This window comes from Tachyglossus aculeatus, chromosome 7 (assembly GCF_015852505.1).
Source record: "Tachyglossus aculeatus isolate mTacAcu1 chromosome 7, mTacAcu1.pri, whole genome shotgun sequence".
Classification (NCBI taxonomy): Eukaryota; Metazoa; Chordata; class Mammalia; order Monotremata; family Tachyglossidae; genus Tachyglossus; species Tachyglossus aculeatus.
In genome coordinates this window covers 14,280,713-14,308,505 of record NC_052072.1, presented here as the reverse complement: position 1 = coordinate 14,308,505, position 27,793 = coordinate 14,280,713, and the positions used below count along the sequence as shown (strand labels likewise).

Below are 27,793 nucleotides of genomic sequence, written 5' to 3'. Positions count from 1 at the left end.
AACAGGGGAGGGGGGCGGGGCTCGAGCATCCGGCCGCTTCTCGTCGCCCCCCCCCCGCCCGGAAGAACGGCGCAGGTCCCGCCCTTTTCGCCCCTCGACCAATAGCGATCCAGGCGCGTCACCGGCCTTGCCCAATCAGGCCCTCCGGGCGCGGGAGTAGCCAATAGGAGGGGCGGGGCGGCGCCTGCGCGGTGGGAGCGGGCCGCGCGCGGGGCGTCGGGTGCCGGCCTGAGGGGGGACGTCGTCGGGCGGTGGGGTGTCGGCGGCGCCGTTGGTTCCCGGGCCTCGTGCTGCCCCGCGCCATGTTCCTCACCCGCTCCGAGTACGACAGGTAAGTGCGCCGGGACGGGAGGACAACGGGGGGCCCCCCCGCAGGGCGGGGGACGGGCACGCGCACGGACGCACGGGCACGCGCACGCCGGGCCCCGCGCGACCTGCTGAGTCACCGCCGCCGCCTCGACCCCCACCCCATTCATTCATTCATTCATTTGAAGGGGAGGGAGAGACAATTGTTCTCCCTCCCCTTCAAAGCCTTAGTGAGGGCACATCTCCAAGAGACCTTCCCAAATTAGGCCCTCGTATTCCTTTTCTCCCACTCTCTTCTGCGTCTCCCGTCTCCCGGGCTTGCTCCCTTTTGTTCTTCCCCACTCCCGACCCCACAGCACTTATGTACATATCTATAATTAATTTATTTGTCATGAGGTCTGTCTCCCCACTCTAGGCTGTAAGCTCGTTGTGGACAAGAAATGTCTGCTTATTGTTGTGTTGTACTTTCCCAAGCGCTAAGTACAGTGATCTGCTTCCCCTCCCCACAGTACCTGTATATATGTATATATGTCTGTACATATTTATTACTCTATTCATATTTATTCTATTTATTTTATTTTGTTAGTATGTTTTATTTTGTTGTCCGTCTCCCCCTTCTAGACTGTGAGCCTGCTGTCGGGTAGGGACCGTCTCTATGTGTTGCCGACTTGTACTTCCCAAGCGCTTAGTACAGCGCTCTGCACACAGTAAGCGCTCAATAAATACGATTGAATGAATGAATGAATTCATTCATTCAGTCGTATTGATTGAGCGCCTACTACGTGCAGAGCACTGGACTAAGCGCCGGGGAACTAGAAGTTGGCAGCAGCCTTCCCTGTATATATATGTACATACGTCTGTATACATCTATTACTCTTATTTTACTTGTACATCATAATAGCAGCAGCGTGGCTCGGCGGAAAGGGCACGGGCTTTGGAGTCAGAGGTCATGGGTTCAAATCCCGACTCCACCAATCGTCAGCAGTGTGACTTCGGGCAAGTCACTTCTCTGGGCCTCAGTTACCTCATTTGCAAAATGGGGATGAAGACTGGGAGCCCCCCTCCGTGGGACCCCCTGATGATCACCTTGTAACCTCCCCAGTGCTTAGAACAGTGCTGTGCACATAGTAAGCGCTTAATAAATCCCATCATTATTTATTTATTTATTTATTTTATTTGTACACATCTATTCTATTTATTTTATTTTGTTAGTATGTTTGGTTTTGTTCTCTGCCTCCCCCCTTTTAGACTGTGAGCCCACTGTTGGGTAGGGACCGTCTCTATGTGTCGCAAACTTGGACTTCCCAAGCGCTTAGTACAGTGCTCTGCACATAGTAAGCGCTCAATAAATACGATTGATGATGATGATGATTCAGTCGTATTGATTGAGCGCCGACTGCGTGCAGAGCACTGGACTAGACTCCCCCGTCTAGACTGTGAGCCCACTGTTGGGTAGGGACCGTCTCTAGATGTGGCCAACTTGTACTTCCCGAGCATTTAGTCCAGTGCTCTGCACACAGTAAGCGCTCAATAAATACGACTGATGGATTGACTAAGCGTTGGGGAAGTACAAGTTGGCAACAGCCTTCCCCGTATATATGTACATGTGTTTGTATTTATTACTCTATTTTATTTGTACATATTCATTCTGTTTAGATAGTATGTTTTGTTTTGTTGTCTGTCTCCCCTTTGTAGACTGTGAGCCTGCTGTTGGGTCGGGACCGTCTCTATATGTTGCCACCTTGTACTTCCCAAGCGCTTAGTACAGTGCTCTGCACACAGTAAGCGCTCAATAAATGCGATTGAATGAATGGACCAAGCGATTGGGAAGTACAAGTTGGCAACAGCCTTCCCACACTGACCCCCTCCTTCCTCTCCCCCCCCCCCCGCCTTACGTCCTTCCCCTCCCCACAGCACCTGTATATATGTTTGTACGTATTTATTACTCTATTTTACTTGTACATATTTATTCTATTTGGTTAATATGTTTTGTCGTCTGTCTCAACCTTCCAGACTGTGAGCCTGGGTAGGGACCGTTTCTATATGTTGCGAACTTGTACTTCGCAAACACTTAGTACACTAGTCTGCGCACAGTAAGCGCTCAATAAGTGCGATTGAATGAACGAATGAATGAATTGACTAAGCGTTTGGGAAGTACAAGTTGGCAACAGCCTTCCCAGACTGAGCCCCGTCCTTCCTCTCCCCCTCCCCCCGCCTTTCCTCCTTCCCCATCCCACAGCACCTGTATATATGTTTGTACGTATTCATTACTCTATTTTACTTGTACATATTCTATTCCTTTTATTTTGTTAATATGTTTTGTTTTGTTGTCCGTCTCCTCATTCTAGACTGTGAGCCCGCTGTTGGGTAGGGACTGTCTCTAGATGTTGCCAACTTGTACTTCCCAAGTGCTTAGTCCAGTGCTCTGCACACAGTAAGCGCTCAATAAATAGACTGTGAGCCCGCTGTTGGGTAGGGACCGTCTCTCTATGTTGCCAACTTGGACTTCCCAAGCGCTTAGACCAGTGCTCTGCACACAGTAAGCGCTCAATAAATACGATTGAATGAATGAATGGACTAAGCGCTTGGGAAGTACAAGTTGGCAACAGCCTTCCCAGACTGAGCCCCCTCCTTCCTCTCCCCCTTCCCCCCGCCTTTCCTCCTTCCCCTCCCCACAGCACCTGTATATATGTTTGTACAGATTTATAACTCTTTATTTTACTTGTACATGTTTATTTTATTTATTTTATTTGGTTAATATGTTTTGTTTTGTTGTCTGTCTCCCCCTTCCAGACTGTGAGCCCGCTGTTGGGTAGGGACCATCTCTCTATGTTGCCAACTTGTACTTCCCAAGCGCTTAGTTCAGTGCTCTGCACACAGTAAGAGCTCAATAAATGCGATTGAATGAATGAATGGACTAGGTGCTTGGGAAGTACAAGTTGGCAACAGCCTTCCCAGACTGAGCTCTTTCCTTCCTCTCACCCTCCTCCCCGCCTTACCTCTTTCCCCTCCCCACACCACCTGTATATATGTTTGTATGTATTTATTTCTCTGTTTACTTGTACATATTTATTCTATTTATTTTATTTGGTTAGTATGTTTTGTTTTGTTTTGTTGTCTGTCTCCCCCTTCCAGACTGTGAGCCCATTGTTGGGTAGGGACCGTCTCTATATGTTGCCAACTTGTACTTCCCAAGCGCTTAGTACAGTGCTCTGCACACAGTAAGCGCTCAATAAATACGATTGAATGAATAAACATCTAGAAACGGTCCCTACCCAACAGCGGGCTCACAGTCTAGAAGGGGCAGACAGACAACAAAATGAAACATATTAACAAAATAAATAGAATAAATATGTGCAAGTAAAATAAGTAGAGTAATAAATATGTACGAACATATATACATATGAGTAGCATAAGAGTAGCAGTGTGGCTCAGTGGAAAGAGCCCGGGCTTTGGAGTCAGAGGTCATAGGTTCAAATCCCAGCTCCACCAATTGCCAGCTGTGTGACTTTGGGCAAGTCACTTAACTTCTCTGGGCCTCAGTTACCTCATCTGTAAAATGGGGATTAAGACTGTGAGCCCTCCGTGGGACAACCTGATCACCTTGTAACCTCCCAGTGCTTAGAACAGTTCATTGCACATACTAAGCGCTTAATAAATGCTATCATATACATATATACAGGTGCTGTGGGGAGGGGAAGGAGGTAAGGCAGGGGGATGAGGAGGGGGAGAGGAAGGAGGGGGCTCAGTCTGGGAAGGCCTCCTGGAGGAGGTGAGCTCTCAGTAGGGCATTGAAGGGAGGAAGAGATCCCACTGTCTCTCCCTTCTAATAATTATAATGATGGCATTTGGTAAGCGCTTACTATGTGCAAAGCACTGTCCTAAGCGCTGGGGAGCAGCAGCGTGGCTCAGTGGAAGGAGCCTGGGCTTGGGAGTCAAGAGGTCGAGGGTTCTAATCCCAGCCCCGCCACTTGTCAGCTGTGTGACTTTGGGCAAGTCACTTCTCTGGGCCTCAGTTCCCTCATCTGTAAAATGGGGATGAAACCCGTGAGTCCCACGTGGGACAGCCTGATCACCTTGTATCCTCCCCCAGCGCTTAGAATTGAGCTTAACAAATGTCATCATTATTATTATTATTGTTAAAGGGTGGGGGAGATAAAGAAGCAGTGTGGCTCAGTGGAAAGAGCCCGGGCTTGGGAGTCAGAGGTAATGGGTTCAAACCCCGGCTCCCCCAATTGTCAGCTGTGTGACTTTGGGCAAGTCATTTCACTTCTCTGGTCCTCAGTTCCCTCATCTGTAAATTGGGGATTAAGACTGTGAGCCCCATGTGGGACAACTTGATCACCTTGTAACCTCATTTCATTCATTTAATTGTATTTATTGAGCGCTTACTGTGTGCAGAGCACTGTACTAAGCACTTGGGAAGTACAAGTTGGCAACATATAGAGACAGTCCCTACCCAACAACAGGCTCACAGTCTAGTTATAAGATAATCAGGTTGGATACAGTCCCTTGTCCCATGTGGGGCTCGCAGTCTTACTCCCTTAAGACTGTGAGCCCCCCCGTGGGACAACCCAATCACCTTGTAACCTTCCCAGTGCTTAGAACAGTGCAAAGCACATAGCAAGCACTTAATAAATGCCATTATTATTATTATTTCAAGGTGATCAGGTTGTCCCACGGGGGCTCAGTCTTAATCCCCGTTTTGCAGATAAGGGAACTGAGGCACAGATAAATTAAGTGACTTGCCCAAAGTCACACAGCTGACAAGTTGCAGAGCCGGGATTAGAACCCATGACCTGACTCCAAAGCCTGTGCTCTTTTCACTGAGCCATGCTGCTTCTTAGCTCTTATTGAGCACTTACTGTGTTCAGAGCACTGGACTAGGCGCTTGGGAAGTACAAGTGGGCAACATATAGAGGTGGTCTCTACCCAACAACAGGCTCCAGTCTAGAAGGGGGAGACGGACTACAAAACAAAGCAGACAGGTGTCAAAACCATCAGAATAAATAGAATTAGAGCCATGTGCACATCATTAACAAAATAATGATTTCTCTTTGCTTCCCTTTTAACAGTGATGGTATTGAAGTGCTTATTATGTACCAGGCACTTTTCTAAGCTCTGGGGTAGATACAAGGTAATCAGGTTGGGTTTCACATTCTTAATCCCCATTTTACAGATGAGGTAACTGAGGCCCAGAAAAGTGAAGTGACTTCCCCAGGGTCACAAAGCAGCCCAAGCGGAGGAGCCAGGATTAGAACCCACGTCCTCTGACTCCCAAACCCATGCTCTTACCACAAGGCTGTGCAGACCCCAGACTCCTCCCAATCCATCAATGGTGTTTATTTAACTCATATTAATAATAATAATGATGGTAGTTGTTAAGCGCTTACTATGTGTGAAGCACTGTTCTGAGCACTGGGAGGTATACAAGGTGATCAGGTTTTCCCACGTGGAGCTCACAGTTTTAATCCCCATTTTACAGATGAGGGAACTGAGGCTCAGAGAAGTTAAGTGATTGCCCAAGGTCACACAGCAGACAAATGGTGGAGCTGGAATTAGCACGATCCCTGCCCTCGTGGAGTCTACAATCTAGCAGTTCCAAGGCCATCTGACCTAATTGAGGAGGAAGCCTGTAAATCCCACTTGCGAAATAGGTTACTTTAAACTGCCCCTTTCCCCAGTACTCCTCTGAAGTCTGAGAAATGTGAAGAGTGTCACTGAAGTGTGGGTCCTCATCTGATGGAGAAGAGATGGTGAACATTGGGACCCCAGTCCCCAAAAAAGATGAGATTCTAGGAGATGCTTTGCCCCAACCCATCCTGAGTTATGATGGAAACTAAAGAACGTAATATTGTCCTTTTAACCGAGCTGACATAAATACACTTCTTTTTTCCTTGTAACTTAGATGTTTCTGTATCTAAGCACTTTAAGCACGTGGGCAGGGGCTGTGTCTACCAACTGTGCTGTATTTTCCTAATTGCTTAGTGCAGTGCTCTGCCCACAGCGCTCAAGTATCATTGACTGATTAAGGATTACAGTGATGTCAGATTGTAGTAATGTTGTACATTACTGGAGGCATTTCTGTGCCTCAATTTTCTCATCTGGGAAATGAAGATTGTCCCACTCCCTCTTTGTAGACTCTGATCCCTGTGTGGGACCTGATTATCTTGTACCTATCCCAACCGCTTAGTACAGTACTTGGCATGTAGTAAGTGCTTCACAATGCTGAATTGTACTTTCCAAGAGCTTAGTACAGTGCTCTGCATACAGTAAGCGCTCAATAAATATGAATGAAAGAATAAAACTGTTTTTATTCTTATTTTTCTTCTTAAGAATACTTGACTCAGGAAAGCAAGGTTTGCCTTAGGACCTTTTAGACTTCCAGAGACCCTTTCACTTTGGCACACAGCCAAGGAGAAGCTTATGTTTCCTTAGGATGTTTGTCTATACAATATACTTAAGGTTTTGAATTGTATTACATGTTCATTGTGTTCACTGCCTTGGCAAAGCTTGCTCTCCTCTTTGATTTTTTTTTTTTTTAGCACTTTGTACTTTAAGGAGTTCAGTACTTTCCAGGATGTTGGGAATAAGCCTCTTATAAAGCACTGAGGAGAACGACATAGAGCTAAGTTAGGGCAGCATATTGGGATTTCTTTAGGAATGGATGTGAGAACTTTGTTAATAGGTGATGAGCACAGATGCTCTATCAACCTAGGTAAGAGGCAGGAGAAGAAATACAGAAGGAGACAAGTGGAGGAGGAAGTTTATTAAGAACCGATCTCAGGTCCAGAGTTATTGAGAAATCTTGACCCACCTTTGCCTCCCATTCACTCATAGTGAGTGAAACTAGTTTCAAGTGTTCTTTTTGTTTTAAGGAAAAAGGACATTGCAAACTGTTAACCTGATTTAATATGATAGTGCCATGCCTCTGAGAGAGTGACTCGTTTTATCCGCTGACTATAGTTTCCACTTCATGGTATTTATTGAGCACTTACTGGGTGTGGAACACTATATTTAGTGCTTGGGAGTGTACAGTACAGCAGAGTTGGCAAGCATATTCCATGCCCACAAGAAGCTAATAGTGTAAAGAGGGAGACAGGAGTGAATATATGAAAAGTTACGGATATATAGGTAAGTGGTATTGGGCTGAGTGAGGGTGGGGTGATTATAAAGTGCTTAAAGAGTATAGGTCTAAGGACATAAGTGCCGCAGAAGGGAGAGGGAGGTGGGAGAGAGGGGGTTTAAATGGGGAAGTCCTCTTGGAGGAGTTGTCTTTGGCAGAAGTGCTTTTTTTGCTTTTACAGAAGGATGGAGAGAATAATAATAATTGCAGTATTTTTTAAGCACTTGGTATATGCCAGGCACTGTACTAAATGCAGAGGTTAGTTACAAGGTAATTGGGCTGTACACATTCCGTGTCCCACATAGGTCACCAGTCTTAATCCCCATTTTACAGATGAGGTAACTGAGGCCCAGAGAAGGGAAGTGACTTGCCAAAGGTCACACAGCAGACAAGAGGCAGAGCAGGGATTAGAACTCAGGTCCTTCTGACTCCCAAGACTGCTCTCTATCCATTGGGCCACTCGGCTTCTCTAAACAATGAACATGGTCATGATGCCCACTGACCCGCTACCCATTTTACTAGCTAATGTAGGGGGTCCATTTCACCCTTGTTGGTATCTGATTGCGGGATCTTTGTTTCTTGGTGTCTGACCATTCCCCTGTTCTCATTTGTTGTTTGGTTGCAGGGGGGTGAACACCTTTTCTCCTGAAGGAAGATTATTTCAAGTGGAATATGCCATTGAAGCCATCAAGGTACAGTAGCAGTTAACGTTATTGATGAGATGCAGTTGTAATGTAAACTGTTGACTTTTGTGTGTGTATGTGTGTGGGAGGGAAGTGCAGAGAGGAGAGATTTAATCAGCATGATCAGTGGACTTTGCATTTTCTGAGAAGTAAATGTATCCATGGATTTGAGAGATACAATCGTCCTTGGATTCTATTTCTTGGTAGAGTGGCTGAGCAGCAAAATATAAATGTCATAACCATTTTGACACCAAACATGACCACTTCTCCCTTCATTTCAAAAGTTTGTGAGCATCAGATAGGGACAACTTGGGGATTTCCTGTGGAACTTCCTTGGCCCTTGAAGAAGGGTATCTTCTCATTTGGGAGTCCGGGGCAAATGACCCTTAAGCTCATCGTTTAACTCTTCAGCCTCGGCGTTCTTGTTGGGTATAATTAATAGGTGTGACATTTCACTTGTTAATCTTTAGCTCTGTTGTATGTTGCTCCTTGAGGCCCTGCCGATGAGATGTCTGTCACTCCTGGGCAGTGGTTGCCACTGTAGGCTGGATGGCCACTGTTGCTAGCCAGCCTGGCCCTTTAGGTCAGGAAGTGAAACCAAGGTGGCAGCTCTACTTTTTAGTAGCCCCTGCCCAACTCTGGGACTAGAAGTGATGCATGCTCTCTCTCTCTCCTCTCTCTTGCTCTCTCTCTCTCTTGCGCACACTACACGCCCACCATTTGGGGTGAGCAAAGGGCTCCCTTCAACTCTGCCAGGCTCCTCTGGTGCCTGGTGAGCCCCTGGACCTGGATGTGACACCTTTGCACCCTCTCCAGGCTCCAGAAGCATCTGGGGACCTTTTGCAGCATGCTGGACTCTGGGGCCAGCTGGTGGTAATAATATCTGAGGTATTTAAGTGCTTATTCTGAACTAAGCCCTGAGGCAGATTTGAAAGTAATCAGGTCAGACACAGTCCCTGTCCCACATGGAGCTCATAGTCCAAGTAGGAGGGGGAACAGGTATTTCATCCTCATTTTGCGGATGAGGAAACTGAGGCCCAGAAAAGCAAAGTGACAAGCCCAAGGTCCGACAGCAGGCAAGTGGCCAAACCCAGGTCCTTTGGCTCCCAGGCCTGTTAGCTCTTTCCACTAGGTTATGCTGCCACCAGGGACCATGGAGGCCCGAGGGGCGAAGGTTTGCTCCTGGGAGCCCCATCTCTTGAATCCCTGACCTGTAGACCCCATGCTCCCTCAGAGTTGCACCCCCAGTTTGCTCCTACTTTCCAAATAAAAAGTTGGCCCTCTGGTTACTCCATACTTCAAAGCTGATGATCCTTGAAACAGGGGATAATTGAAGACACTGATGCTAAGTATGTGTGGCAGTGAAGTTTTCAAACCAAACCTCCTCCTCCTCCCTTGATGCCATCAGGGAACTGCCCGCTTTCCTTTCCATCCCCTTCCTCCTCAGCTGTACATGGCTCATCTTCCTCATCTTCACGTTTTATTGGGTGCCTTACTGGGTTCAGACCATTGAACTGGACCCTCAGGGCCAGACAGTGAAAGGAGGAGACACGGTTCCAGCCGACTGCCCTGATGGAGACGAGCCGAAAGAGAGTACCCACTGGGAACTGGAGAGAAAATGGCTCTGCTTCCAGTTGTAGCCCTAAGCAGAAATGAATATCTGAGGGAACAGAGGATGGGGGTAAGCAAAAAGCTCACGGGTGTGCACGGGAGTGTTAAAGGAGGGTACGCTGTGCTCTGCATGCAGTGAGCGCTCGTTAAATACAATTGGCTAACTGACTATGGTGATGGCGTGACCAGGCTGATGGGGATTGATCAGGGAATGCTCGCTTTTCCTTTTCTTCCACCCCCTTCTGCATCTCCCTGACTTCCTCTCATTCATTGCCTGCCACCAGCCACTTATCCTGACTTGATTTCTATTATAATGTCTGGTCGCCGTCCCCCCACCCCCCTGGCCTCTAGACTGTAAGATCTCTGTGGGCAGGGAATGTGTCTGTGTTATTGTTATACCGTATTCTCCCAAGTGCTTGCTACAGGGCTCTGCACACAATAAGCGCTCAGTAAATGAGTGATTGAAGGAGAAAGGTTTCTAGGTGTTTTGAAGCAGGGCAGGGGGCATGCTTTGGCCTCTTCCAGTGGAAGGGGGAGTTCTGTGCATTGAATCAGAGCCAGGAGAGCTGAGAGGGAAGTTAGGGAAGGAGGAGAGGAGGCAGGGGGTTGAAACAGGTGACCTCTTGGAGCTGATTGAGAAGTAGCGTGGTCTAGTAGAAGGTGCACAGGACTGGGAATCAATAGACTGTCCCCTTGGGCAAGTTACCTAACCTATAGGCCTCAGTTTTCCCATCTGTGAAATCATCTGTGAAATGGGGTTCAGTACCCGTCCTTCAGATTGTGAGTCCTCCAAACCCACCCTTAGTTTGTGAGTTTTCATGGGACATGAATTGTGTCCTACCGGATTATCTCGTGTCTATCCCAGTACTTAATGTAGTGCTTGGCACTTAAATACCACTGTGACGATGATGATGATCATTGTTGTTCATGAAGATTGCCAGCTGGAGTGTCTCAGGCTCCTCTCTTCTCCCCATCCTGTCGCCGACAGGAGCAGATCGATCTGACAGCAGCTAGTGAAAAGACAGGGGCTCTTTCTGCTTGTCATGTCCTCCCCGTTGCCTCCCTTGACCGCCCTGCTGCTTCTCTCCCCACGTCACACATCACTGCTGCCCTGATTGTTTTTCTAAAATGCCTTCTTCATACGTCTCCCCACTTCTCAAAAATCCTCCAGTGGTTGCCCATCCATGTCCTCAACAAGTAGAAACTTGGGACCATTGATTTTCATAGAGAAGCAGCGTGTCTCAGTGGAAAGAGCCCGGGCTTGGGAGTCAGAGGTCGTGGTTTTAATCCCGGCTCCGCCACTTGTCAGCTGTGTGACTTTGGGCAAGTCACTTCACGTCTCTGTACCTGTTACCTCATCTGTAAAATGGGGATTTAAGACTGTGAGCCCCACGTGGGACAACCTGATAATCTTGTATCTACCCCAGCGCTTAGAACAGTGCTTGGCACATAGTAATCGCTTAACAAACACCGTAGGAAGAGAGAGAGAGGCACTCAGGTGCTTAATAGATACTATTGCTACTACTACTACTACCCCTCACATCTGCCCGTAGCACTCATTCATTCATTCATTGTCGTATTTATTGAGCACTTACTGTGTGCAGAGCACTGTACTAAGCGCTTGGGAAGTACAAGTCGGTAACATATAGAGATGGTTCCTACCCAACAACGGGCTCATGTACGTGACCTCCCAGCCTCCTGTCTCTGCTGTTTCATTTTTCTACCAAAACGATCAGGACATGTCACCCTGCTCCCCAAAATACTGCAGTGGTTGCCCATTCAACTCCGCATTAAACACAAACTCCTCACCGTTGGCTTTAAAGCATTCCACCACCTTGCTCCTCGTACCTCACCTTGCTACTGTCTTTCTACAACCCAGCCCGTATGCTTCGTTCCTCTAATGCTGACCTTCTCACTGTCTGTCGTGCTGCCGACCCCTAGACCATATCCTACCTCCGGCCTAAAATGCCCTCCTTCCGCTAATCCAAAAGTCAGTTATTCTTCCCCTCTTCAAAGCCTTACTGAAGGCACATCTCCAGGAGGCCGTCCCTGCCCAAGCCCCCCCACCTTTTCCTCTTGTCCCACTCCCTTCTGCATCACCGTGACTTGCTTCCTTTGTTCTTCCCCCATCCCAGCCCCACTGCACTTATGTAGATATCTGTTATTTATTTATTTGTATCAACATCTGTCTCCCTCCATCTAACAATAATAATAATAATAATGATGGCATTTAACTGCTTACTGTGTGCAAAGCACCATTCTAAGCGCTGGGGAGGATACAAGGTGAACAGGTTGTCCCACGTGGGGCTCACAGTCTTAATCTCCATTTTACAGATGAGGTAACTGAGGCCCAGAGAAGTTAAGTGACTTGCCTAAAGTCACACAGCTGACAAGTGGCGGAGCCGGGATCAGAACCCATGACCCCTGACTCCCAAGCCCATGCTCTTTCCAATGAGCCACGCTTGCTTCTCTAGTTATGGGCAGGGAATGTGTCTGTTTATTGTTATATTGTACTCTCCCAAGTGCCTAATACAGTGACCTGTGCACAGTAAGTGCTCAATAAATATAATTGAGTGAATAAACGAGGTCATAAGTGCTGTGGGGTGAATATCAAAGCACTTAAGGGATTCAGACCCAAGTACAGAGGTGGTGCAGAAAGGAGGGCCAGTCCGGGGAAATGGAGACTTAGTCATGGAAGGGATTCTGCTTCTGTGAGTACTGATTCCAGTGTTCAAAACTGAGTCAGTGCTCAAGAAAATACTATTGGTTCCCTGACTAACAGGACACTGAGTCAAAGGGCTGAAGCTCACTGCAAGGCGGTTTGTCCACACCTCTCTTTCAAAGACCGGACTGGGCCCTGGGCCATGGGGAGGAGTCTGACATAAGAAAGTTAGGGGAGAGGGGAGGGGACAGTTCCCTCACTGCCTCCCATAGGGCCTCTGGGCTGGACATGTCAGTCTCCTGTCATCCACCGGTTGCCCAGCCCACCCAATCTGCTCCTCTAATACCAACCTACTCACTGAATCTCGGTCTCATCTAGCTTTCTGCCAGTCTCTGGCCCACATCCTACCTCTGGCCGGAAACACCCTCCCTCTTATCCGACAGATGATCACTCGCCCCCCCCCCCGCCCCCGCCTTTCCAAGCCTTATTGAAGGCCCACCTCCTCCAAGAGGCCTTCCCTGACTAAGCCCTCCTTTCCTCTTCTCCCACCCCCTTCTGCGTCACCCTGACTTGCACGCTTTAGTCATCCTCTAGACTGTAAGCTCATTGTAGGCAGGGAATGGGTCTGTCTTACTGTTATATTGTACTCTCCCAAGCGCTTAGTACAGTGCTGCGCACACAGTAAGTGCTCAATAAATATGATTGACTGCCTCACTGAGCCCAACTTGGGTTTTTTACTGTTGTACACTGCCAGGCTCTGGTTCTCAAGGCTGCGGTGAAACTGTGGGTTTTGCTATGCTCCCAGACCCTTTGTGTGCCTAGGATAATCCCCCTTCTCCCTGTTCAAGTGAGCTTATTTCTAACCGCCACGGTTTCTGAACTGCTTTTCTCTCCTCTGACCTGACTCTCACATCTAGCCCAGCATTTTGTACAGTGCTTGGCGTAAAATAAGCACTTCATAAGAATAATATAATTGTGGTATTCGTTATCATTGTTGCTCCTAATTCCGTAGCCTGTTGGGGCAGCTGCCTGTGCTCCGGGCCTTGGTGAACTTCTTTCCATGGAACCACCAGGGTTGGGGGCACTTCGTTGCCGCCACTGGATTTGGTGGTGTGCTTTCCCCATAAAAGTCAGGCAGTAGAGGCCCCAGGCCATGTCCACCCTGATGTCCTCAATTCACCAAGTCACCTCTTGGGCCCCCGGCTTCCAGAGTCACCTCAGTTTGGGATTTCACAATTGCTTGGAATCCGGAGTCAGCGGGAAACAGCAGGCAGAAGATTCCAGTCCTGGCTAATGAGAAAATCCCTAGCCACTTGGAAACAGATAATTTGGAGTCTTCTTACCTCCGGGTGGGACCGTGAGGAGGGCAGGTGGACTCACCTCAGCTGGCCTCGTGGGTCCATGAAGCTATTAGCCAGGATATCACCCAATTACCAGTAGGCGACCAGAGAGTAGGCGGCCTGGTAGAGATGACTCACTGGAATAGTGTGACGCAAGACAGGGATCTGGAATTGGGTGAAAGGGCAGTGCCACTGGAGGGCATAGGTGATGGTGGCAGGGAGACTGGAATCCATACTTCATGGAAGTATGGAATCCATACTTCAATCCATACTTCATGCTGCTGCCCGGATTATCTTTGTCCAGAAACGCTCTGGGCATATTACTCCCCTCCTCAAAAATCTCCAGTGGCTACCAATCAATCTGCGCATCAGGCAGAAACTCCTCACCCTGGGCTTCAAGGCTGTCCATCACCTCGCCCCCTCCTACCTCACCTCCCTTCTGTCCTTCTACTGCCCAGCCCGCAACCTCCGCTCCTCCACCGCTGATCTCCTCACTGTACCTCGTTCTCGCCTCTCCCGCCGTCGACCCCCGGCCCACGTCATCCCCCAGGCCTGGAATGCCCTCCCTCTGCCCTTCCGCCAAGCTAGCTCTCTTCCTCCCTTCAAGGCCCTGCTGAGAGCTCACCTCCTCCAGGAGGCCTTCCCAGACTGAGCCCCTTCCTTCCTCTCCCCCTCGTCCCCCTCTCCATCCCCCCATCTTACCTCCTTCCCTTCCCCACAGCACCTGTATATATGTATATATGGTTGTACATATTTATTACTCTATTTACTTATTTATTTATTTATTTATCTTACTTGTACATTTCTATCCTATTTATTTTATTTTGTTGGTATGTTTGGTTCTGTTCTCTGTCTCCCCCTTTTAGACTGTGAGCCCACTGTTGGGTAGGGACTGTCTCTGTGTTGCCAATTTGTACTTCCCAAGCGCTTAGTACAGTGCTCTGCACATAGTAAGCGCTCAATAAATACGATTGATTGATTGATTGATTGAATCCAAAGGGGAGAATGACTTTAGAGTAGATGGTAGGCATTCGGCTTCAGGCATTCGGGTCATAGCGGTATTAACGGAACCCTGGGCGTTGGAAACTTGGCTAGGAACCTGTAGTTCCTCTAGACTGTAAACTCCCTGCAGGCAGGACTTGTGTTTACCAGATCTATTGTATTGGACTCTTCCGAGCGCTTAATACAGTGCTCTTCACACCATAAATGCTCAGTAAATACCACTGATTGATTGCACGTAGAGTGTTAATTAAAAAAAAGGGAGTTGCTGACCTTCAAGAAGTAGCATTCTAAATAGACTGCAGAGATCCGGGTATAACTAGCAATTTTTCATCTGTCATTAAAAAATGCAGACAAGCTGAATTGTAATCAATCCCCAGCGAAATGCCGGTATGCACGGCCAAAGATTGAAATTTCCGTGAACTTCCCTCTTGTTGGGATGCTAACTTGGTGCCTCTCAAAAGCCTCCCAGGTGGAGACTACCCAGTTCGTAGTTGAAGTGGCAGCACAGAAAAGGAACATAAATTTGCAAGTTGCCCTGCAAATCCCACTTGGACAGAAACCAGAATCCACCGTGCCTTTTTCCCCCCAAACTGGACATTGGTCTCGTTTTTTTCCTGTCTTTTGCCAGCGAGTCTTTTTAGAGAAAAATACCTTCCTCCTGTACCCAGCGGGTCTAGGTAATGTCAGGTAGGGGAGGTGAGGCTTTGGTGGGGCTCACCCAATCCCTTTGCCTGTGCAACTTTGTGGTTTCCTTCGCTACAGGTCTCTGAGTTGGTCTTTTAGCTCAGGGGAGCTGGTTACCCTGTTTCTGCCACAGCCGGAAGGAAGGTGGGAGCAGAGCACTCGTGGAGGCTCACCTTTCCCTTTCCCTCCACCTGTTGTCCTAAACTATTCATGCGAAACTCCCCCCGTGTCAGAGTGAATGGGTAGGGGGGGTTGCCGGCAGTAATAGGGGCGTTTCCGTCTTTAGCTTGGCTCCACAGCCATCGGGATCCAGACGTCAGAGGGGGTGTGCTTGGCAGTGGAGAAGAGGATCACCTCCCCGCTCATGGAACCCAGCAGCATTGAGAAGATCGTCGAGATCGACGCCCACATAGGTAAGGGACCGAGGAAAACCGGCTCACAGATGGGGTTAGTCTTCCGAGACGGCCGGAAGGGGAGGTGTCGTGATCCGAAAACCCTCGCTCCCTCCCACCTCGGGAAGCTCCACGTGGGAAGCCCCGGCTTTCTTGCGGGAGTAGGACAGAAATTCTCCTCCCAGAAAGCCCTGGGTTCCGATGACCAGTTTTCCAGGCGGCAGGCCAACGGAGCAGAACTGCAGCAGGAGGAGGAGGAAGCAGCAGCTGCAAACACTCGTTGGGTGTTTAACCTACTCCCCAAAGTGCCCTTCTCCCTCAAATTTAGCTCTGGCAGGCTGGAAGGCTGTTGAAATGCGTAAAGACTTGGCCAGGGGCCAGCTCCCCGTGGCGGCCAGGTCTTCGTCGGCACATAATGTTGGCCCTGGACAGCGGCCACCTGCTCCCAGGTGGGCGGCCCGGAACGGGAGCGCAGGGAGACCCGCTCTGCCACCCGGGTGCTCTCTCGGCCCCTAGAACTGAGAAACGGCACGAGAACGTGAGCCGAGCAGAGGAGAAGCGGTTTCTAGAGGAGTCGTTTCCCTCCCCACCACAAACCCCAGCCCTTTTTTGGTCCCTGGTGGCATGATCCCTTCCCCTAAGCTGCTAGAGCTGGTGGTATTACGGGGTGAATAGTGCCACTTATATTTAGCCTGGCATTTCAGTTAGCTACCTAGAGGCAATTTTCTGGTGCTCTAGCTATGTCTCTGAGTAAGGACCGTCACCAGCAGAGTGCTAATTTGCCTGTGGTGCCCTGTGGGTTTTCAGACCCCGGAAACATATTTGCCCCCCCCAAAGATGACACCCTCGATACTCCCTCCATTTTCCAGTTGGGGAAACCAGGACCCACAAAGGCCCCATGTGCCTCAAGGTCACGCTGATGATTGTGACCAGTTCTTAACTCCTCGCCTCTTCCCCCATCTGCCCAGTTACTCCTTGCTAAGGGTATCTTATCCATGCTCTCTGGGGAAAGTAGCTCATTCCCTCTCTTTGGAAGGCTAGACTGTAAGCTTCTTGTAGGTGGAGAACAGGACCACCAACATCAGTCTCCCAGGCGCTTAGTATAGGGCTCTGCAGTCATATTAAATTGACCTTAATGTGTGCAGAGCATGATACTAAGTGCTTGGAAAAGTACAGTACAACAGAGCTGGTAGACTCATTCGCTGTCGGCAGTGAGCTTCGTCTAGAGGGGGAGACAGACATTAATGTAAATAAATTACAGATACACAGTAAGCCCTCAATAAATACCATTGATTGATTGGTTGACTAGAGGACACCATCTACAATGGATTGCAGCCCCTTTTGGCTTGGAGTTCTTGACCGGGGTCCCAGACTTCTTGTTTGGAAAGGAGCAACTTCTCAAGGATTAGTGTGGCCTTGTGGTTAGAGCAATGGCCTAGGAGTCAGGACCTGGTTTCTCTGCCACTTTTTTTTTTAATGGTATTTAAGCTCTTACTGGGTGTCAGGCACTGCACTAAGCACTGGGGTAGGTACAAGGTAATCAGGTTGGACCAGTCCATGTCCCATATGGGGCTCACCACTTGTCTGCTCTGTGATTTTGGGCAAATTTATTCAGTCAGTTAGCTCTTACTGTGTGCAGAGCACTATATTAAGTGCTTGGAAAGTCCGATTCAGCATTGTGAAGCGCTTACTACGTGGTAAGCACTGTACCAAGCGGCTGGGGTAGATACAAGATAATCAGATCCCACAGGGCTCAGAGTCTACATAGAGGGAGTGGGACAATCCCCATTTCCCAGATGAGGAAACTGAGGCACAGAAGTGCCTCAAGTAATGTACAAGAATGCTTCAATCTGACGCATCACTGTAATCCTTAGTCATTCAGTGACATTAAGCGCTTACTACAGTGCTCTGCACACAGCGCTCAATAAATACGATTGAATAGATTTGAGCACTGTGTGCAAAGCTCTGTACGAAGCAATTAGGAAAATACAACACAGTTGGCAGACACATCCCCTGCCCACGAGTTTACAGTCTAGGGGAAATATCTGAGTTACAAGGCAAAAAGAAGTGTATTTATGTCAGCTTGATCAAAAATCCTGCCCCAAGGACAATGTTACATTCTCCGCTTCACTTCTCTGCGCTTCAGTTTCCTCAACTGGAAATGGGGATTCAATACTTAGATTGTGAACCCCATGTGGGCGGGGACTTTGTCCAACCCGATTGCCCTGTATGTACCCCAGTGCGTACAACAGTGTTTGACACATAGTAAGAGCTTAACAAATGCCATTTAAAAAAAAAAAAAACAGGAGCAAGCTGGCTTGAACAGGGACCTGGGGCCCAGGGAGAGCTTCGGGGCTTCCCCTCCTGGGTTTCCTGAACAGTTGGGGACAGGCCCTCCTTTCCTGTTTGGTTTTGCCAGTTGGAAGAGGGAAAAGGTGGGGCAGATGGCTTGCCTTGGTATTATTGTTGATGAGAAACGGCTTCAGGAGTGCCAGGGAAGGAGGGAGGTGGGGAGGAGAATCGTCTGCTGCCATATGCCTTGCCAGCTGTGTTCCGATGTCACGTCCGGTCAGGAACTAAGTTCTTGAAAGCTGAGCAGTATCATCACTGAATTCCCGATTTGGTTTTTCAGTTATTTGCTACACGGTTTCACGAGAAGGTACTACCTGTCACTTCCAATCTGCCCGGAGGTGCATGGGACTGTTGAAACAGTGGCCGCCATTCTCTCCCAGATGGGGGAAGATCTGGGGCTTGGCATGCCGCAGGGTGACTGGCACAGTGGAGGATTTCACCCCTTCCCTGTCCCGTCGCCACCCCGTCCCCGCTTCGGGTCACAGTTGTGTCTCTCCCTTACAGGTTGTGCCATGAGTGGGTTAATAGCTGACGCCAAGACTCTGATCGATAAAGCCAGAGTGGAGACCCAGGTAAAGCGACAGCCCTCCTCTTTAGTATGCTGCCTGCGGCCCTTTCTGTAGCGCGAGATGCACATCTTGAAACTCCGTTGGAGCAGAACTCCCCATCATCCCCACCCCAATTAAAAACATCCCGGACTCGCAGCCCAGCCTGGCCTAATTCATTCATTCATTCAGTCATATTTATTGAGCGCTTACTGTGTGCAGAAGACTGTACTAAGCGCTTGGGAAGTACAAGTCAGCAGCATCTAGAGATGGCCCCTACCCAACAACGGGCTCACAGTCTAGAAGGGGGAGACAGACAAAAAAACATGAAGACAAGTGTCAAAACCATCAGAATAAATAGAATTATAGCTGTATGCACATCATTAATAAAATAGAGTAGTAAATATATACAAGTAAAATAGAGTAATAAATATGTACAAATATATACAAGTGCTGTGGGGAGGGGAAGGAGGTGGGGAAGAAGAGAGGAAAAAAGGGACTCAGTCTGGGAAGGCCTCATGGAGGAGGTGTACTCTCAGTAAATGGAGCTTGGTAGGTCTGACTGACATTTGCCTGGCTCTGACATGGTTCCTTGGGACACGCAGCGGGAATGGCACTCGTCATTCCGGGACAAAATGGGTCTGGTCATCCCCGACTCCCAACCTCCCGGGTTTCTGCAGCTTAGTACAGTGCTCTGCACACAGAAAGCGCTCAATAAATACGATTCAGTGAATGAATGCAGCCAGAGTCCTCCTTAGGCTGAGAGCCCCACAAGGGACCTGGACATCATCTATGACTTAATAGTAATAATTGTGGTATTTAAGAGCTTACTATGTGCCCGGCACTGTACTAAGTACCAGAGTAGATGATAAGATAATTGGGTTGGGCACAGTCCATGTCCCACATAGGGCTCCCAGTCTCAATCCCCATTTTACTTTATCATCTGATTCCATCCCAGCTCTCAGGACAGTGGTCAGCCCTTAGTAAGCGCTGAAGAAATTCCATTCTTAAAAATGAAATGAATTACAATTTGGCGAAAGGAGGATTGTCTTCCTCCTCCCCGCTGGCCTTCCCAGTAAGCTCTCCTTTACGGCGAGTAATGACTTCAGGCAAGTGGCCCAATTTCATCTTTAGCCAGGGCTTTTGTGCTCTTGTTTCCGCCTAAGCGGAGGGGCGGGAGGGCACGAGTAAAGAAGCTGAGCCCAAAATGGGGAGCCGCTGCCAATCAGCGGAGCTCTGGGGGTGACAGACTGCTAGGTGACGGGCAGTGAAATGTGCTGCGGAGGAGTCACGGATGCCCATACGTCCCTCCCACACGGTGGCTGAGCTACAAAACCCAAACCTGGGCAGAGAAAGGCTTTGTACAGACTCGCAGGGAGCTTCCTGGTCTAATCTGGAAAGTCCAACTCGAACCCCAAGCGACTAGCGATTTGGTCTCTCGGAGCGGGTCACCCGCATTCAGGCTGGGGAGAGACTTTTCGGACCCATCCCTCCACCGCTTCCTCTCCAGAAATTGGCCCGGAGACCCCGTGGGATCCATCCCCAGAGGTACGGCTCGCTTTCGCACCCAACTCCTAGAGCCTGGGCTGAGCACACCGGTCTTTCAGCCTCCAGCCCTGCCAGCCTCAGAAGGTACCTAGGGCTGGACATTGGGAGAGGAGACCACAACCCCCGGTAGTCTATCAGTCCGGCCAAGCCCAATTAGACCCTCCAGGCCTGTCGATCAGACTGCAGCCCTGTGCACCAGTGCAGACAACTGTGTGCTGAATGTCACTGGAGAGGGAGGGCTCAGATCCTCTCTTTGCTCTCCTTTCCCCCCCCCCATCTCTAATCTTCTTTAATGTCTGCACCCCCCCTGTAGACTGTAAGCTCATAATTGTCATTATTATTACTACTACTAATAACAGTACTTAAGTGCTTTCTATGTGCCAAGCACTGTTCTGAGCACTGGGGTAGATACAAGCTAATCAGGTTGGACACTGTCACTGTCCCAGTTCCACGTGTTGCTCACAGTCTTAATCCCCATTTTACGGATGAGGCTTAGAGAAGTTAAGTGCGCCTTGTGGTCAAGGATCGTGTCTACCAACTCTTGTACTGTACTCTCCCAAGTGTTTAGTTCAGTACTTTGCACACAGTAAGCATTCAATAAATACCATCGGTTGACTGAGTGAAAAGGGTTAGAAAGTGCTTTTTTTTCCCCTCTCTCCCGTTCTTGGTCCATCTTGTCTTCTCCCAACTAACAGTCCCAGTTCCTGCGACCTTTCCTCACGCAACCCTCTCGGTCCTTTCCGTAGAACCACTGGTTCACCTACAACGAGACGATGACGGTGGAGAGCGTGACCCAGGCCGTGTCCAACTTAGCCCTGCAGTTTGGCGAAGAGGATGCGGATCCGGGTGCGATGGTGAGTGGGTCGTCCGGCTCACCTCCCTGCCTCTCCCCGCCCCCCCCCCCCCCCCGGGCCCCTCCCCATTAAACCTCCCCCCCTCTCGTTTCAGTCTCGTCCGTTTGGGGTGGCACTGCTGTTTGGAGGAGTCGATGAGAAAGGACCCCAACTGTAAGTCTCATGTGTTTGATCGCTTCTCCCGGGGCCTTTGCATGTGGGAAGGGGCAGCCACTGAAAGTAACTGCAAATCCCTTGTGGGACAGGGACTGTATCCAACCTGCAAATGGGCTTGTATCCACTGCATCTCTTAGTAAAAAAAAAAAAACCAAAAAACTGTGAGCCCCCGTGGGACAACCTGATCACCTTGTAACCTCCCCAGTGCTTAGAACAGTGCTTTGCATGTAGTAAGCGCTTAACAAATATCATTATTATTATTATTACAGTGCCTAGAACATAGTAAATGCTTAACATATAATAATAATAATGATATTTGTCTACCGGGGTAGATATAAGGTAGTAAGTTGTAACTTTCGTGAACTGGGGAAAGCACGGTAACCTCCAAATGCTCTCCCACTGCTACTGCTGCTCTGGTCTCTCTTGCTGTCTTGCCTTGCTTTCTGCCCTTGCGTGCCCGCCCCCACCCTCCAACTTCCATAGCCGGGTATAAGGAGAGCCCGTTGAAGACTATCCTAATCGATTGAAGGCAGAATCCGGAATTTAAGAATGAGTTTGGTTGGGATGGCCATGTGGAGTGGAGAAGGTTGTTGGGAATGATTTTAGGCCTCCCAGGTTCCATGGGTCTGCTAAGGGAATGACCCTGGAGCGTGTATACACCTGTGCAGATGGAGTCGTGGTAGGGGGGTGGGTTGAGGAGAGGTGGTCTCTCCTCTTGCAGTTGGCAGGATCTCTGGGACTATTTTGATGTATTTTTGGGAAGGAGGGAACTTGAGAGGCCTCAGGCTAGAATGCTTAAGAAGCAGCAGAGCCCCCCCCCGGAAAGAGCACAGGCCCAGAAGTCAGAGGACCTGCGTTCTAATCCTGATTCCACCACTTGCTTGCTCTGTGACCATAGGCAAGTCTGTTAACTTCTTTGGGGTTCAGTGTCCTCATCTGTAAAAGGAAAAATAAAAGTAAATGTAAAAATAAAAAAATAAAAGCAAAATGTAAAATACCTGTCCTCCATCTTTCTTAGACTGTAAGCCCCGTGTGGGACAGGGACAGTGTCAGATCTGCATCTCTTGTGTCTGCCCCAGTACTTGGCACGTAGTAAGCATTTGATAAGTGCGCCACTGATGTGATTGTAATGCTGCTGATGGGGTTAACTTGATTATCATCTTCAAAACGTGCTCGGGAAGCTTCCCTTCTGGAAAGTTGTTCGTACCTTCAGTGTCATGTCACGGCATAGCTTCCCTTTAATAGCCCTCTAGGTTGTGGGCTTGTTGCGGGCAAGGAATGTGAAGCGGCATGGCCTAGTGGATAGAGCACAGGCTTGGGAGTCAGAAGTACCTGGGTTCTAATCCCAATTACACCTTGTCTGCTGTGTGACCTTGGGCAAGTCACTTCACTTCTCTCTGCCTGTTACCTCATGTGTAAAATGGGGATTAAGACTGTGAGCCGTATGTGGATCAGGGATTTTTGTCCAACCCGATTTGCGTGTATCCACCCAAGCGTTCAGTACAGTGGCTGTTAATAGGTGCTTAACAAATACCAAAATTATCATCATCATGTTATAGTGTGCTCCCCGAAGTGCTTAGTACAGTGGACTGCACGTAGTGAATGTTCAGTAAATATGATTGATTGTGTCCATATGTCTTTGGAGAAGTTCTAGTCTTCTCCCCACCAAATGACTACCATTAGAGCATCAGCTCCATATGAGCAAGGAATATGGCATGTCTTTGTTTTGCACTTCCTGAGCGCTTAGCATGGTGCCTGCATCCAGTGTGTGTGTAGTAAGTGTCGTCACTGCTGCCTCCCACTGAGGTTATTTTTCCCCTGAGTTTTTAACACCTTCCACTCATTGAGCATCTCTTACCAGCCTGTGACCCCAAGCCATTACTCAAATACCATCATTAGTAAGCACTATGGTAGATAACAGTACAATCAAAGGATACAGCCCCTTCACATGGGGCTCACATCTAAAGGGAAGGGAGGACAGGTATTTAATCCCTGTTTTACAGATGAGGAAACTGAGGCCCAGCAAAATTAAGGGACTTGCCTAAAGTCACAGAATAAACTAGTTGGTGGAGCTGGGATCAGAACGCAGGTCTTCTGTTTCCTAGGCCTCTGCGCTTTCCGTTAGGCCACATTGCTTCCCAAGCCTCTTCTCCCTCCACTTCATGGCTCTCAATCTTCTCCAGGACGACTCACTCCCCATTTCCACAACAATCCTCCCACCCCGGTCAAGTGCATTTTAATTTCCTTCCCTTTGTGTGTGGCAGGTTCCATATGGATCCTTCAGGAACCTTTGTACAGTGTGATGCTCGAGCGATCGGTTCTGCCTCGGAGGGTGCCCAGAGCTCCTTGCAGGAGGTTTATCATAAGGTACGGCCTCCTGCCCAGGGTGTCTTCTGGCTGACAGCACCTGTCTCTGCAGCAGCTGTAAATCTGGCCATGAATGGGTACAAACAATTGAGGTGGGAGAATGTACACACCCTCCCTCCTCATATTAAAAGAATCTTTACGTTATCTTCGAGAAGAAATGATGAGAATGTAACGTAACTTTAATGCCCAAAGGATGCTATGTGTGTCACAAGGCGGTCTGAGCCGGAGGAGCAAGGAAGAGAGAAGTAGGGGAAAGTAGCTGACTAGCCTTATTACTCCAAATGGTAGCCAAAAGATAGTCCTAGGTGACGAGCTTGCATCTGCTGTCATGGACGTCCCTTGCCAAGTTTCAGGGGGTTGTGGGCCAGGAAGTAGCACCTTGACCATATCAGACTCCCCACCAGAAGAAGGCAGACATTCTAGGGGTGATCCCTCGCTGGTCTTCCTCTGTTCTTCAGGGACATATGTGATTTGGACATTGACTTCATCTGGCTTGTTCTTAGTGCATGTAAGCCCCCTGTCTGCTCAGACCTTCTGGTGGTACATGTAGAGTCCTCTGGGCACTTAATTTACATTACATTCTTCTCATTTCTCCTTGAAGAGGAGATGAAGAGTTTGTTGGGTTTTTTAAGATGAGGTGGTAGGGTGTATAAATCAATCAGTTGCATTTATTGAGCACTTATTACTTTGAGGGCACTATATGAAGTGCTTGGGAAGTACAGAATGGAGTTGGTAAATGCAATCCTTGCCCGCAAGGAATTTATGGCCTACAGAGTGTCAACACATTTGACTGTGAATGCTGGAGGAGAAGGAAAAGGCCTATGGCTGAGTTGGTTTTAAAAAAAAAAAAAAATTAATATAAAACCAAGAAGTCACTGATGGTTAAGATGGTTTTAGACTGTGAGCCCACTGTTGGGTAGGGACTGTCTCTATATGTTGCCAACTTGTACTTCCCAAGCGCTTAGTACAGTGCTCTGCACACAGTAAGCACTCAATAAATACGATTGATTAAGATGCTCTTACAGAAGAAAAAAAATCAGCCACCTTGGACTCTTCCTTCAGGCCATTGAGCTTAGATGAGAATGTTCGTTGGCACTGTGAGTGGAGCAAGAGAGATGGGCTATTGTCAAGTAAACAGGCATTAACCTCCTCCCCCTGTTTCTTTAAGTCTATGACACTGAAAGAAGCCATCAAGTCCTCTCTCATCATTCTCAAGCAAGTAATGGAGGAGAAGTTGAATGCAACTAACATTGAGGTATTGTGATTTGATTCCTCTTATTTACCCCAGGAGGAGAACTCCTCAGTCTGAATGGCTGGGGTTTTTCTGTCTGCACCATCTGGTTTTCAAATGTGAAATGTCGATTACCTGGCAACCGTTCTGTCCGTTCTGGAACCTCGTGGAGCTTTTGAGGAACAGTACATTGCATTAGTGCAGCCGTAGGGGTGACATCCCTCCTCGGGCTTGGTGGCGGGGGTGGGTATCCTGTTTGGTTTAGGACGCGGCGGTTCCGGGGCAGGTGATGACTTCAAGCAGCTGGATGGCTGCTTTTGGGCAGCCGGCAAAGCCGGTGGCTAGCACCGAAGAGGGGATCTTTGGCTGCCTTACTGGGTGGGGTTCCTGATTCAAGAGCTAAAGAGCCTTTCAGGCCTATAAGGAGACCACCGTAAATGACTCCCTGGGGCAGCTATTTTCAGTGTGGGACGGTGGTCCATGCTTAAAGCAGCACACACACACACACGAGTCTCACTGCGGTAAATGGTCAGAGTCAGGATGTCTCTTGGTCCACTGGTTCAGCCATTTGATAAAATCCAGACCCCTCCATCGATCTCTTCTCCCCCCGCCAGACACATATACATGCACACAACACCCTTGGAAGTACTAGACCTGACCCAGTCACCTCTTGGGCTTTGGAAAAAGTCCCGATAAAGCCTGTACATCTCTCATCTACAATCGTAAGATTGTAAAGTTAGAGAAGCAGCATGCCCTAGGGGAAAGAGCATAGCCTGGGAGACAGAGGACCTGGATTCTAATCCCAGCTCTGCCGCTTCTATTATTTACGGATTTTAAGCTCTTACTGTGTGCCGGGCACTATATTAAGCGCTGGGGTAGACAGATGAGGCACAGAGAAGTTAAGTGACTTGCCAAGGTCATGCAGCAGGCAAGTGGCAGGGCTGAGGTTAGAACCCAGGTTCTCCGATTCCCAAACCCAAACTATTTTCTCTAGCCCATGCTGCTGCCTATCACCTTTCCCTCCTCCCCCCACCCAACCTCCTTCCTTCACATACACTTCCATTCCTCCATGCTGTTCTTGCCACAGCTATAATGGCCCTACACCCAGGGTTTACTTCTAGGTCTGGTCAGTAACTTCTGCTTTGGTGAACTGTATGGTTTTTTATGAAAAGATAGGATGTTCTGGAGAAAATATATCCAAAGAGTTGGTATGAATTGGAAATGACTCAATGACATTTGGTAATAATAATCATGGTTTTTGTGCAGAAGAATCGTGGAGTCACATTTCATCATTAATGTTATTAAAGCACTTAGTATGTTCAGAGCATTGTACTAAGCATTTGAGAGAAATGCTTAGAAGCCAGAGACCCCTTTCCTGCCCTCAGGGCTTCAGTTTATTGGGGGCAACAGGCAGGCATGAAAGTACTGACAAGAAGTGGGAACGGGAGGGAGAACCAGGATATCCCAAACGACAGGCTGAGATAGGTGAACGGCAAATGGAATATGCAAACATGCTGAGGATAAGTAGAATTCAGAAGGGCCAAAAGTGGGCTGACATGTTTTGAAAGACTTTTTGGAAGAGTGGGGTTGTAGAAGGACTTTGAAGGTGGAGAGGCCTTTGACTTGGTCTGGGGAATGAGGTGAACAAGGTGGTAGAAGCAGGAGAGTCAGGAGCAGGTACAGTTCGCTGATTCTGGTGATGTGTAGCTGGAGCCTGGGCAGGGAAATGCAGGAGCCCCTCTGTTCTCACCCCACCAAAAAGGAGACACTGGGGAAGGATTGAGGGGGGCTCCTCTGCTCCAGAAAATGGCCACTCTTAAGCTTGACAGGCTCCACGGGTTCCACAGGCCAGTCGACGAGTGAGCATTGGATTCATTTCAAAGGAGATTTGATGAATACGTTTATTTTGGAGGCAGAGGGCTATTTTAGGGAAGCCCGGGGCAGAAGAATGACAGCCTGGAAAAGGCATCCCTCCCTGGGACATAGATCCTGCCGGCAGTAAAGAACAGTAAAGAACAGCTGCACTGTCCTCCTCCTTGCTATTCAATGCCCTGACCAGCGGACCGCCCCTCTCCTCCCCCTCCCCTTCAGCTCTCTTTTTAACCCTTTCCCTCTTCCACATCAAACAGACCCTTCTTACCACTGGCTTTAAAGCACTCAATCGGCTCGACCCATCCTACCTCACCGAGCTACTCTAGCCCAGCCCACACACTCCCATCCTCTTCTGTAGCATTAGTTTACTCACTGTGCCCCAATCTCAACAATCTCCCTGCTGACCCCTTTCACATGTCCTCACCGTAACCTGGAACTCCCTCCCTCTCCAAATTCACCAGACTGTCACTCTTTCCACCTTCAAAGCATTATTAATGCTCCAAGAGACCATTCCCCAGTTTAGCCCTCTTTTCCCCAGCCCACTCTCCCTTCTGTGTTGTATATGTACTTGGATCTGTGGCCTTTGGACAGTTGATATTCGCCCCATCCCAACCTCAGAGCACTTATGAACATATCTTTATATTATACAGTGTAAATGATTCATATTAATGTCTGTCTCCCCGCGTTAGATTGTAAAACACATGGGCTGGGAAAGTGTCTGCTAATTCTGTTGTACTCTTCCAAGAGGTTAGTACAGTGCTCTACACATAGTAAGTGCTCAGTAAATACCATTGAGTGATTGATTGATTCCCTTCCAGCTGGCCACCGTGGAGCCTGGCTTGAAATTCCACATGTTCACAAAGGAAGAGCTTGAAGAAGTTATCAAGGACATATGAAGGGAGAGAGGATTCCTTGGAGTTTCCCAGAGGAGTTGACCATTTGCCCACAGTTTTTATTTCGAGTCCCCATTCTTTGGAGACACGCTTCTGGCCGTGCGTGTGTTTTTTTTACAAATCTGTGTAAATAAAGACAGTTCTGAAATAAAGAAGATGATAAAATAAA

The 27,793-nt window shown here is 48.5% G+C and overlaps 2 protein-coding genes across 2 annotated transcripts in view; one reads left to right on the top strand and one right to left on the bottom strand.

Moving 5' to 3' along the window:
• The window catches only part of SYPL2 (synaptophysin like 2), a 52,160-nt gene extending 51,856 nt beyond the window's left edge, over window positions 1-304 (bottom strand). Inside the window, exon 1 of the mRNA XM_038748748.1 lies at window positions 123-304. Coding sequence (XP_038604676.1) covers window positions 123-304 — 182 coding nt within the window. The remainder of the gene's footprint in view (window positions 1-122) is intronic.
• PSMA5 (proteasome 20S subunit alpha 5) lies at window positions 217-27,793 on the top strand. The gene is made up of 9 exons (XM_038749679.1): window positions 217-331; window positions 8,058-8,124; window positions 15,701-15,827; window positions 18,663-18,730; window positions 20,998-21,105; window positions 21,200-21,258; window positions 23,526-23,628; window positions 24,797-24,883; window positions 27,550-27,793. Exons 1-9 carry the CDS (start codon window positions 303-305, stop codon window positions 27,625-27,627), a joined length of 726 nt encoding a protein of 241 aa, XP_038605607.1. The 5' UTR covers window positions 217-302; the 3' UTR covers window positions 27,628-27,793.